The 12,313-nt window shown below is 47.9% G+C and overlaps 1 protein-coding gene across 1 annotated transcript; it reads right to left on the minus strand.

The window, feature by feature from the left end:
- Positions 1-6,131: 6,131 nt before the first annotated feature.
- LOC146546204 (uncharacterized) lies at positions 6,132-11,065 on the minus strand. Its single transcript, XM_085266627.1, has 3 exons — positions 10,386-11,065; positions 6,321-6,558; positions 6,132-6,175 (listed from the first exon to the last, which is right to left on the minus strand). The coding sequence occupies exons 1-3, from the start codon at positions 10,575-10,577 to the stop codon at positions 6,132-6,134; spliced, it is 474 nt and encodes a 157-aa protein (XP_085122753.1). The 5' UTR covers positions 10,578-11,065.
- Between the last annotated feature and the right edge of the window lie 1,248 nt (positions 11,066-12,313).

Genomic DNA, 12,313 nt, shown 5'->3' on the forward strand with positions numbered 1-12,313 from the left:
CTGATGGCACGACCATAGCTGGACTGGCCATCGGGCATACTGATGGTGATTTTTTATTTTTATTTTTGTAACAGTATAAACAATGAAAGATGGCGGATTGGCTGGATGCTGGTCGATGTGTAGAAATAACTCAGTTGTTTGGTGGTGGTTATAGCGGAGCTTCCACAGAGGCAGCAGGCGGATGAGGGAAAGGGGAGGCAGGAGGAGCAGAGACCCGAGGTGGCCGTCGGTCCGAGTGTCAGGTGAACTGAACTTCAGGTAAGAAGTTATGACCTGCAGTCTATCTGGGTCAGATATAAACCAAGTTTAGGTGCAGTTTATTTTCCTTGTGCTGACTTTTTACAGTCAGTTACAATAACTCGTACTGCTACTAGCTAGCATGACGGAGTTTCTATACAGCTGGGTGGTGCTATGATGTTACTGATAGTGAACTTTATTTTAGTAGAGTTTCCAACCGTCCTGTAAAAAAACAGAATCGTCTCGTATTCAGAGAAAATGTTACTCGTTTCGTGTTGAGCTGAGAAGGAACACAGTTTGTCCCGGACTTCAGCTAGAATGGAAAAGACACAAAGCTGGATTTATTCTGTGTCTTTACACTGTCATTCTCTCCCCTCCCTCTCCTGTTGCTACTTCAATCACGAAACTGATCAATGATCAGCTGATCGGCTTTTCTCTCTTGTTTTTTTATCATCCACTTTGTGCCAGAAAGAGGAAACCAGCGGATGTCGCGTTAAACAACAGCAGCACGTTTAAGCTTGATCAGCTGTTGTTAGAATTTATTTAACATTAATTTCCAGTATCAGCTGATGTTTGCTGGAGCCACAGCTGTAAAGCTGCTGGTCATGATGTCGGTTTGGATATGTGGTGAGAGGGAAACATGAAGATGAAACCAGGAGATGTCCTTACTGAATCATCAGAGCTGAACAGGTGATGGAGAAACAGGTTTACCTTTTAGGTGACATGAATGAGTTGAAGGGAAGTTATGAGCTGTTTCTGAGAGACAAATAACACCAGGATACTTTTCTAAGCAGCTGACAGTTATACCAACAAGACTCTGGAGTTCATGGAGCTGCATTTCCACCTGCTGGACATCACTACCTGACAGGTTTAACTGTCTTCAGAACATTGCAGAGGCCTTATTGACAGTATTCGGCTCTACATATCTGTGTGAGCAGATTTTCTCTCACATGAAGAGAGTCCTCAGGTCTGAATGCTGGACACTCGGAGACCTGTGTCTCTGAGTGGGAGACCAGAGATCACATTAACATGTGTGTCCCTGTATTAACAAACATGCCATATTGGCTCAGTTTATTTTTCTTATCATTGTTGTGAGGAGACAATAAATAGCATTTGTATTTTCTGTTGTACAGTTCATTTGCTGTTATGGATAAAAAGTCTTTTTTTGTTTCAAAATAGCTGATAACTATTCGCTGATAGCTGCAAACATCTGTGCAAAAATATAATCCTATAAAGTTGGTCTATAAAGTGTGTAATTTATTGCAAATGCAATCATATGGCACATTGACTTCTGAGGAAATGTTAGATGCACTCATCATCAGAAAGGTTGCCGACCTAAACCAGGGGGTTTAGAGCATCATAGAGTTTTTGTGGTTTGTTTTCTTTAAGTCATTTCACAGATTTTCTCTATAATAAAAATGTCATCGTCTCTGTGTGAACTTAAACTCTACATGTGGTGTCAGCTATAAACAAGCTCTAGAGTCTAATAACGATGCTTTTATTATTGTCTGGTATCCAACCTAACCCTGGGCCTCTGGCTGAATGTGAAACACCAGCAGATGTTAAAAACTGTCTGGGTTACACGTGCATCACGTCGTGTGCTTCCTAACATGGATATGATTGGAATCTGGGCCTGTTCAAGCGGTGCTGGTATCATTGTTGTTTCTGAGACTTTCCAAATCTTTACTGGATAAAAACGTAGCAACTGATGGATTTAACATTTAGCACTCAGACTGTCCCAGAAAAGGCGGAGGTCTGGAAGTTTATGTGAAGGTCTGTCTTGCTGCTCAAGTCTTGTTCTCTCCATCTGCACCTCAGCCATTTGAGATCTTGGCCTTAACTATTGATCTGTTTGGAAATCAGACTGTTGTTGGCTGCTATCAGCCTCCACCTGCTTCCCCCAGCACATCACCGTCTCTGGTTCAACTTTTATCTGAGCTGCATTTTAATGACGTCTTTCAGATGGATGGTTTTCATTGGGACTGGCTTTCTTCTGTGTCTGATGATTTTAAGGCACGCTGCTTGTTTTTAAAACTGACTCAAATTATTTAAAGCCTCACACGCCTTGATCCTAAACACCCAGATAAATCTGCTCTTATTGACCTTTTTTAACTAATATGCTGCGTAAGTTTTCCACATCTGCAGTTTTTGCCAACGACCTGAGTGATCACTGCATAGTTGGTGCTGTGAGAAACACTAAAATCTCACGCTCCGAGCCCCGCATCAGTTTGAACTGGGGTCGTATTAAACAGGCTGACAATGTCAGTTTGGGAACATTTACAGGAGAGTTGTGTCTACTTTGTGGACAGACACGCCCCTTTTTGCCAGGTCAGGGTGAAAGGTCGGGACAGGCCTGGTTTGGTTCAGTACCGGCCGATCTCCTACATGAGAGAAACCAGGCCTGGGCAGGAAGTCTGGCTCTGATGCTGATTGGCTACGTTTTCATTAGCTGTGTAATCAGATTACTGCCTCCATCATCAAGATCCAATGTAACTATTTTTTACTTTAACGACTGACAGTCCAAACGACCGTAGGAGGTTTTGGCAAACTATAAAGTGTCTCTGCCAGCTGTGACTCCTCAGAGCTTCCTCCTCACTTAAATATCGACTCCACTCCTGTGTCACACAAAACTGAAATGTTGCTTTAACAAACACTTTGTTGCTTCTTGTTCTTTGTTCAGCACAGTATCTGATGGTAAACCTCTTGCACACAACTCTGCTCGTAGTTCCTGCTTACTGATACCTTTTCCTTCACACCTGTCACAGTAGAAGAGGTTTGTAAGGCTTTGAATAGCCCCAACACCAGAAACTCGTCCTCACAATCGTTCTCCTTCCTTCTTGCACTTGGCTGCAAATATCATAGCTGAGCCAGTGTCTTATATTTTTAATCTTTCTCTACAACAGAAGGCTTTACCACAGATGTGGAAGTGTGCCTCTGTACTCCCCCACTGAAAGCTGGTGATTCTTCAACAGTTAGTAATTACAGGCCAATTTCCAAACTCTGTGTCTTATCTAAGGTTCTTCAAAGGCTGGTAAATAATCAACTTCAAAGTTATCTGGATGAAAATAGGATTTTATCTCCCTTCCAGTCTGGTTTTAGGAAACTGCACAGTACTGGAACTGCTTCGATAAAAGTTCTCAAAGAGTTCTATGAAGCGCTGGATGCAAAGAACTACTGTGCAGCTCTTTTTATTGATCTATCAAAGTCTTTGACACTGTTGACCACAACAAAAACTCTTCTGGCACAACTTCACCTACTTCCAAGCTGCGTGGAGAGGATGAGGATCTAACAGCACAGGAACTCCAGCAACACTCAGCAGCAGCTGCTCGTCCCTTGGTTTATGAGCTGAGCTGCTGACCACAGCATTTTATGTCATAGATTACTGGAAATAGGCCTTTCAGACCGAGCAGCTGGCTGCTTCTCTAATGTTCTTTTGGACATCAGCAGTGCGTTCAGCTCAATGGTCTCTCTTCCAGCTTTTTAAATGTCACTAAACGAGTGCACAGGGTTCTGTCCTGGGCTACTTATGTCAACGGTGTGGCACAAAATCTAGATGCATCTGTTCATTTTATACCATCAACATAGTTTTCAAACCATTACAGCAGCTGTTGATAGTATTCAGTCTCAGCTGGCTCAGACTGGCTTTAAATGTCGAAAAAACCAAAGTCATGTTGTTCACAAACAGAAAGAGGGTCCGGCTTTATTTCCTTCTCCTGTATCTGCTCAAAGTATTTCTATTGAAACTGTGGCCTCGTACACAGACCTCGGTATTGTGGTTGATGACAGTCGTTCCTATAAGCCACACATTGAACATCTAATAAAGACACTGAGGCTGAAGTTGGGCTTCTCTTCCAGGAACAGATCATGTTTCACAGGAAAAAGCTTGTTGCTGCCACCTTTTTTTTACCTGCCCTGGATTACAGTGACATGATTTATATGAATGACTCTGCTCGCTCTCTTCATCTGTTGGATTTTGTCCATCATGGGGCATTAAGATTTATAACTGTCTGTAAACCTTTAACACACCACTGTACTCTGTGTTCTCTGGTTAACTGGTCCTCATTGGTCTTACACAGGATGGTCCATTAGTATCATTTTATCTATCAATCTGTTTCTGGGTTACTGCCTCCTATTTATCAGAGTACATGTTAGGCAAACAGTTTAGTCACAGCCTGCAGTCTCAGGACATCATTACATCCACTGTTCCATCAGTTCATGCAGAGCTTGGGAAGAAGGCGTTCTCCTTTTCTGCTCCGTCTTCATGGAAAACATAACCGAAGGATTTAAGGCTCTCCGTTGATTTCACTTGCAGACTTCAAAAGACGTACACATGTTTTTGTGAAACCATCTCTGGGAACTTGTTCTCGTTTTTAATGTGACTGAGTACATTACACAAACTTTTCTTTTATTGTTGTAATTTTAATATGTGTGTCTGGAACAGGTCTCTCTTGTAAATGAGACATTGAGTCTCAATGAGCCGACCTGTATAAATAAAGCTTCAATTACAAAGTCCTTTGTTTAAAAGTTCCTTCAGCTGCCAGTGGGACGTGCTGTGGCTCTATCGGTTGCTGAGCCTTTATATTGTTTGTTAGAAACTACAAATATAATGGCTCACTGTATTTCAGAATCAGAGAAACTTTATTAATCCAGGAGGGAAACTGAGTTGTCATAGCAGCAAATATACAAGAAACAACAAGCACTCATATAAAGTGAGTGTAGAAACAGTTATGAGAGATACATATTCAGATAAATAGAGAAATACAGAAATATAGGTATAAATTGTTACGAAATCAGTTTTACCCCGGTTCTTTTATTCGTCGAGGCATCCAGAGACGGCACCAGAACTCAGTAGTTATTTCACAAAACCTTTATTCATCTTCATTTAAGAATAAGAATCTTTACTCTTTAATGTCACAAATTCCTCTTTGTATGTAACATAACAACATACATGATGCAGCTGCAGCAACTGAGGCGAGGAGAGAGGCAGCAACAAGAAAACTGGAAGAAGGAGACCAACAACACCACCTGTGGAAATCTTTCCCCAATCAAGCGTCATCATATCAGCATTTCATCAAAAGCACACATGCTCCGACCTGACAATGCAGAGCTGTGGCAAAATAATTGAATCATTTATTAAACAAATGAGTGCATCAAAAATAAGAGTGGAGCTGCAATGAAAGAGAAGTGAACTTTCTTCAGTCAACACAAAGTTTTCCCTCACAGGTGACATTTAATTAAAGTGACTTTATTACCACACACACATTCAGAGGCAGTCTACAGGAGCAGAGCTGCAGCTATTCAGCAAATGTCTCCCTGCAATCCTCACTGTAACACCTACATTTGAAAATGAAACCACCTCTGCTGTTCACACATGAAACGTCGTGTGAAGAACCAGTTTTCCTCACATCTCTGTTTTAGTAACTCTGAAGTCTGAACTTTTGATTTTTGCATTCTGTTTGTGCTGATAACTGTCAGTGGATGATTTTGATCCCAGAGAAATCTTTAACACACATGTAGTGATGGGACGTGTGCACTGAAACTGTCACGAGCTGAAAGCAGGGACTCAAGCGCAGAGCAGGTTGATGTCTCAGAACACGATTTATTTACACACCCGTGCAATAATATATACAGTGACAGGAAATTCAGGGTTCCAGGGGATTAGGGGAAGGCTCTCTCTCTCTCACGCTTGCTCACGTCCTCACACACGTTCGTACCGCGGGGAGGTCACAGGTCCGGGAAGATAAGCTGGAACAGGGAAAGGGAGACATCAATCACAAATCACGAAGGCATAAAGGTGTAAGACCACGGGAGCTGGAAAGGTAGACTAACGTCAGTAGCGCAATCATCCCGCGATGAGAGGATCTGTGACCCAGCCTCAAATAGAAGATGGATAATCAGCTGATCGCCAACAGCTGTGAGAGCCAAGGGCGGGAGCCAGCTGTGAGCTCCGCCCAGGCAGAGAGATAGGGGGAGAAAGAGAGAAAAAACACAAGTGTAGCCTTGTGAGGCCGGCTGGGCAGGCACGGGGACCATGACAGTACCCCCCCCTCAACGGGAGCCTCCCGGCGACCCACCAGGCTTACCTGGATGCCTGCGATGGAAGTCCCGAAGCATATTCCTGTCCAGAATAGCCGCCCGAGGCACCCAGGAACGTTCCTCTAGCCCGTAGCCCTCCCAATCCACCAGGTACTGAAAACCCCTGCTGCGGCGCCGGGTGTCCATGATGCGGGAGATGTCATAGACCAGCTGACCACCCACAAGCCGGGGGGGCGGCGGGGGCCTGGCAGGAGGACACAGCGGGCTGGAGAGCACCGGCTTGACCTGGGACACATGGAAAACATTGTGAATCCGCATGGTACGAGGCAGCTTGAGGCGAACGGACACAGGGTTGACAATGGAGTCTATGGGAAAGGGGCCAATGAACTGAGGTGACAGCTTCTTAGACTCCGTCCGCAACGGCACAAAACGGGTAGACAGCCATACCTGTTGACCGATGGAGTATTCAGGGGCCGGCGTCCGGTGACGGTCAGCGAGAGCTTTGTTGCGCTCCTTAGTGCGGAGTAGAGCGGCCCGAGTAGCACGCCAGGCCCGGCGGCACCTGCGGAGGTGAGCCTGAACAGAGGGGACAGAGTGCGCACCTTCGACAGCTGGGAGCAGGGGTGGTTGGTAGCCCAGGGATGCCTCAAAGGGTGACCTGCCCGTGGCGGCGGAGGTGTGGCTGTTGTGGGCGTACTCGATCCATGGCAGCTGTTCACTCCAGGTCGATTGATTGTGGGAGGCAACACACCGGAGGGCAGCTTCCAACTCCTGGTTAGCCCGTTCGGACTGTCCGTTGCTCTGTGGGTGGAAACCAGAAGAGAGGCTGACCTTGGCCCCCAATGCGGTGCAAAACTCCTTCCATACTCGGGAAGTGAACTGTGGTCCCCTGTCCGAGACAATGTCCTCGGGGATCCCATGGAGCCTGAACACATGTGAGGCGAGGAGCCGAGCCGTCTCCAGAGCCGTAGGGAGTTTAGGAAGGGCGACAAAGTGTGCGGCCTTAGAGAAACGGTCGATGATAGTTAGTATGGCGGTGTAACCTGCAGAAGGAGGCAGTCCAGTGATGAAGTCCAGCGCGATGTGTGACCATGGTCGAGCCGGCGTAGGGAGAGGTAGAAGATGGCCCGACGGAGGTTGGTTTGACCGCTTGTTCTGGGCGCAGGCGGGGCAGACGGTCACAAACTCCCTGGCGTCCCTCGCCATGGTGGGCCACCAGAAGTAGCGTCGAAGGAAGGACAGGGTACGGAAGACCCCGGGGTGGCATGAGAAACGGGCAGTGTGAGCCCACTGGAGTACCTGGGAGCGGACCGCCGAAGGGACGAAGAGGCGGCCCGTTGGGCCGGTCCCAGGATCCGGTTCAGTCTCTTGTGCCTCCTGAATGAGGGATTCAATCTCCCAGGAAACGGCTCCAACCACCCAGGCCGCCGGCAGAACTGGTTCGGGTACCGACTCCTCCTCCGTGGTGGAAAACTGCCGGGACAGGGCATCCGGTTTCACGTTGCTAGATCCGGGCCTGTAGGTGATGGTGAAATCAAAGCGAGCGAAGAACAATGCCCACCTGGCTTGCCGAGAACTGAGGCGTCTGGCCGAACGGATGTACTCCAGGTTCTTGTGATCCGTCCAAACAATGAATGGGTGAGCAGCCCCCTCCAGCCAATGTCTCCATTCCTCCAAGGCGAGTTTTATGGCCAAGAGTTCCCGATCCCCGACGTTGTAATTGCTTTCTGCGGGTGAGAGACGGCGAGAGAAGAAAGCACATGGGTGAAGCTTACCGTCCTCCTGTTGTGAGAGAACCGCCCCCACCCCAGAGTCAGAAGCGTCGACCTCCACCACGAACTGCCTTGTGAGGTCCGGCTGCCGGAGGATGGGCGCTGAGGAAAACCTCTCCTTGAGCTGGACGAAGGCTCGCTGAGTGGCAGGGTCCCACAGAAAAGGAACCTTCGGAGAGGTGAGTCTAGTGAGAGGGAGAGAGATCTTACTGAAATCGCGAATGAATCTCCTGTAGAAATTAGCGAATCCCAGAAAACGTTGCAGTTGGCGGCGATTAGGAGGGACTGGCCATTCAACCACCGCACGCACCTTCCCAGGGTCGGTACGTAGACTTCCGTTCTCAACTATATAGCCCAGGAAAGCCACCGCAGGCGCGTGGAACACACACTTCTCCCCCTTCACAAACAGCCGGTTCTCCAAGAGGCGTTGCAGGACCTGTCTCACATGCACCTGATGCTCCGCGAGTGACTTAGAAAAAATGAGGATATCATCCAAGTACACAAAGACACAGCGATTAACAAAGTCACGAAGCACCTCGTTCACCATGGTCTGAAAAACAGCGGGAGCGTTGGTGAGGCCGAAGGGCATAACAAGGTACTCAAAGTGCCCCTGGTGAGTATTGAAGGCCGTCTTCCACTCATCCCCCTCCCGGATGCGAACCAGGTGGTAGGCGTTGCGCAGGTCCAGCTTAGAAAAAACAGTCATGCCCTGGAGCAGCTCAAAAGCAGAGGAAAGCAGCGGCAAAGGATACTTGTTCTTGACAGTGATCAGGTTAAGGCCGCGAAAGTCGATACACGGGCGCAACGAACCGTCCTTCTTGTCCACGAAGAAGAACCCAGCCGCAACCGGGGAGGAGGAGGGACGGATCAAGCCCGTAGCGAGCGACTCAGAGATGTAACGCTCCATAGCGACCCGCTCCGGCTGGGAGAGGCTGTACAGGCGGCTAGACGGCAACGGAGCCCCCGGAAGGAGATCGATAGCGCAGTCATACGGGCGGTGGGGGGGAAGGGACCGCGCCCGATCCTTGCAGAACACGCCACGCAAGTCATGATAGACCCGCGGAACCGCCGAAAGATCTGGGGGGTCGGACGGCGAACCAGAGGGCAGAAGCGGAACGGGCGCTGTGGCCGCCCGAAGGCAGGACATGTGACAATTAACACTCCAACCCAGGACGTCACCCTTCTCCCAGTCAATGTGCGGGTTATGGAGCACAAGCCAGGGGTGACCGAGAACCAGCGGAGTGAGTGGAGCCGTGAATGCAAAAAAACAAATCCTCTCCGTGTGATTGCCCGAGAGAGACAACGAAAGGAATTCCGAGACATGAGTGATATCGGGCAGGCGGTGACCAGAGAGCGCGTGCACGCGGAGAGGGCGTGACAAGGGCTCCAAAGCGATGTTCAGCTTGGCGGCGAGCGAGGTGTCAATAAAGTTCTGCTCAGCCCCAGAGTCAATGAGTACTGAAAGCGAGTGAAAAACAGATTGTACTTGAAGTTTGGCCGGTAAGAGAAGTCTGGGGAGAGGGTTTTTACTAGACAGATCGCCCACCAGCACCCTCTCAATCACTGGCGAGCGCGCCCTTTTGCCAGCGTCGGGCACGAGGAGACAGAGTGACCCTTACGGCCACAATAGACGCACTCACCGGCGGCCAGACGGCGCTGGCGCTCTGCAGGCGTTAGCCGCGAGTGTCCAAGCTGCATGGGCTCCTCCTCATCACCGGCGTCAGAGTTGCGCGGCCCGCGGCCGGCTGGAGAGGCCCCGTGATAATCCAGTGATTCCTGTCCCGTCCGTGTGCGCGCGCTCCGGTGTGCACGTACTCTGTCATCCAGCCGAACGCACAGGGTCATAAGCGCGTCTAGGGAAGAAGGCAGTTCACGAAGCATCAGTTCTTTCTTTATGTCTTCGTTAACATTAGAAAGCAAAGTACTTTTTAAAGCCTCCTCCCCCCACTCTGTCTGTTCAGCTAAGGTGAAGAAGTCAATAGAGAAATCAGCCAAACTCCGCTTGCCTTGTTTGAGCGCGAGCAGGCGCTGGCCGGCTGTGAGCGTGGTGGATTTTCTATCGAAGACGCCTTTGAACTTATCCAAAAAGTCAGAATACGTTATGTCAGGGTTGGCGTGAAGCACAGCTTGAGCCCAAATCAGAGCCCGATCCTGGAGTAGTTGAACTATATATGCAATCTTAGCACCATCGTTAGAAAAAGCTTGCGGTTGCTGACGAAACTGAAGGGCACATTGAGTGAGGAAGCCAGCACATTTATCAATTTCTCCGGAGAAAGCTTTCGGTGTGGGTAGAAATCTGTTAGCTTGGGAAAGTGAAGAAGCAGGAGGTGTGGCACTTACTGCTGAGGCCGAGGCTTCCTGGAGAGGAGCGGCGGCAGGTGGAATTGCCGGCAGGGGTGTTCGTTGGGCCACAGCCTGCGTGAGAGCAGCGAGCTCGCCACGGAGATGAACAAACATCTGTTCGTGTCGCTCCAGCATTGCGGCCAGGGTGGCGAGAGTGGGAGTGGAGGCCGCCGAGTCTGCTGAGTCCATTTCCTGGCGGGATGATTCTGTCACGAGCTGAAAGCAGGGACTCAAGCGCAGAGCAGGTTGATGTCTCAGAACACGATTTATTTACACACCCGTGCAATAATATATACAGTGACAGGAAATTCAGGGTTCCAGGGGATTAGGGGAAGGCTCTCTCTCTCTCTCACGCTCGCTCACGTCCTCACACACGTTCGTACCGCGGGGAGGTCACAGGTCCGGGAAGATAAGCTGGAACAGGGAAAGGGAGACATCAATCACAAATCACGAAGGCATAAAGGTGTAAGACCACGGGAGCTGGAAAGGTAGACTAACGTCAGTAGCGCAATCATCCCGCGATGAGAGGATCTGTGACCCAGCCTCAAATAGAAGATGGATAATCAGCTGATCGCCAACAGCTGTGAGAGCCAAGGGCGGGAGCCAGCTGTGAGCTCCGCCCAGGCAGAGAGATAGGGGGAGAAAGAGAGAAAAAACACAAGTGTAGCCTTGTGAGGCCGGCTGGGCAGGCACGGGGACCATGACAGAAACAATGGTTAGGAAACAGAAATCGCCTGAGAATCTGCTCATGTTTAAGATTTCTTCTTTACAAACATTTTCTATGGCTGTTCCCAGTATGACCAGTGATACAAAGCATGGGAAATGGGGATTAGTTCATTCAGACAAATACACTTTTTAAAATGTAAAAATAAAGAAATGAATCAATAAAATAAAAAGTCAAAGAAATAAAAAATAAGGGTCTGAGGCGTCTGTCTCACAGTATCCATGGCAACAATTTACTTTCTGTTCCTTCATATCAGAACCACATCTTTGAAATCAAAACATTTAAGATTCAAATTCAACCACAGATGTGTTCAATTAAATATTAAATGAAGCAGTGCAATGTTTTTATCACTATCCAAGTTTGAACTCTAAGTAGGAGATTTAAAAAAGCAACACACACACACACACAAACACACTCACACACACACACACACACACACACACACACACACACACAGTATGCAGACATGATTTAGGTGATGATAACATGACGAATGCACAGGGATGATTGATGTCCTTTTTCTTATTCTATGCAATGATGAACTTCTTGCTTCAGGACCTTCTTGATGAATTTGTTTTCTAATCCACAGTTTTCTACCTGATCTGAGTGTTTGAAGTAAAATGTGTTGCTTCAAATGTAAAAGTTAAACAGACAGAAAGCATCAACGTGGGCTTCAATCAGTGTTTTGTGTTCATACAGGTCAGCTGTTGCACACAGAGGTCCTGGATTTACACTGTGCCCTGGTTCCTGTGTTTCTGTATGTAGTTTAGTCTAAAGTGGATCCTCCTCATGTACAGACTGAATTATCTGTTCAACAATCAGCATTTCTGATTCATGGATTTCATTTGTTTTTGCTAGTTTTGACTGAGATTTCAACATATCTGTGGTGGCATCTGTTCAGTGTTATGGAAGTTTTACAGCACTAATCTCACTTCACTCTGTAACATAACAGTGAACAATATTACTATTAGAAAGATTATTAGAGAAGCCACAATCAGATGATTCCCTATGAGGTGTCCTTGGTTATAGTGTGAAGTCATCTGAGGGGAGAGAAGAAAGAAACACTTCAGTGTTAATGAAAAAGTCATCAGTCTTCTTATGGGAAGAGACCTCCACCAGACCAAGACAGGTAACCATCCAACACGTTCTCATCCCAAAACCTAACAGACCGATGCCATGTGACAAATCGATGCCATGTGAC

Source organism: Mchenga conophoros, unplaced genomic scaffold (genome assembly GCF_057382185.1).
Source record: "Mchenga conophoros isolate Kocher_MC1m ecotype Shallow Benthic unplaced genomic scaffold, M_conophoros_male_GT1.1 unmapped_scaffold_5, whole genome shotgun sequence".
Taxonomy (NCBI): domain Eukaryota; kingdom Metazoa; phylum Chordata; class Actinopteri; order Cichliformes; family Cichlidae; genus Mchenga; species Mchenga conophoros.

Bases quoted from the DNA above. Each gene is read 5' to 3' on its own strand.
- LOC146546204 (XM_085266627.1), bottom strand. From the start codon at position 10,577: ATGGACTCAGCAGACTCGGCGGCCTCCACTCCCACTCTCGCCACCCTG. The intron at 6,559-10,385 runs GTAAGTGCCACA...CATGTGTCCCAG, and splicing joins AGGAAGCCTCGGCCTCAGCA to GTCAAGCCGGTGCTCTCCAG. The intron at 6,176-6,320 runs GTAAGCCTGGTG...CGGAGCTCACAG, and splicing joins CTTCCATCGCAGGCATCCAG to CTGGCTCCCGCCCTTGGCTC.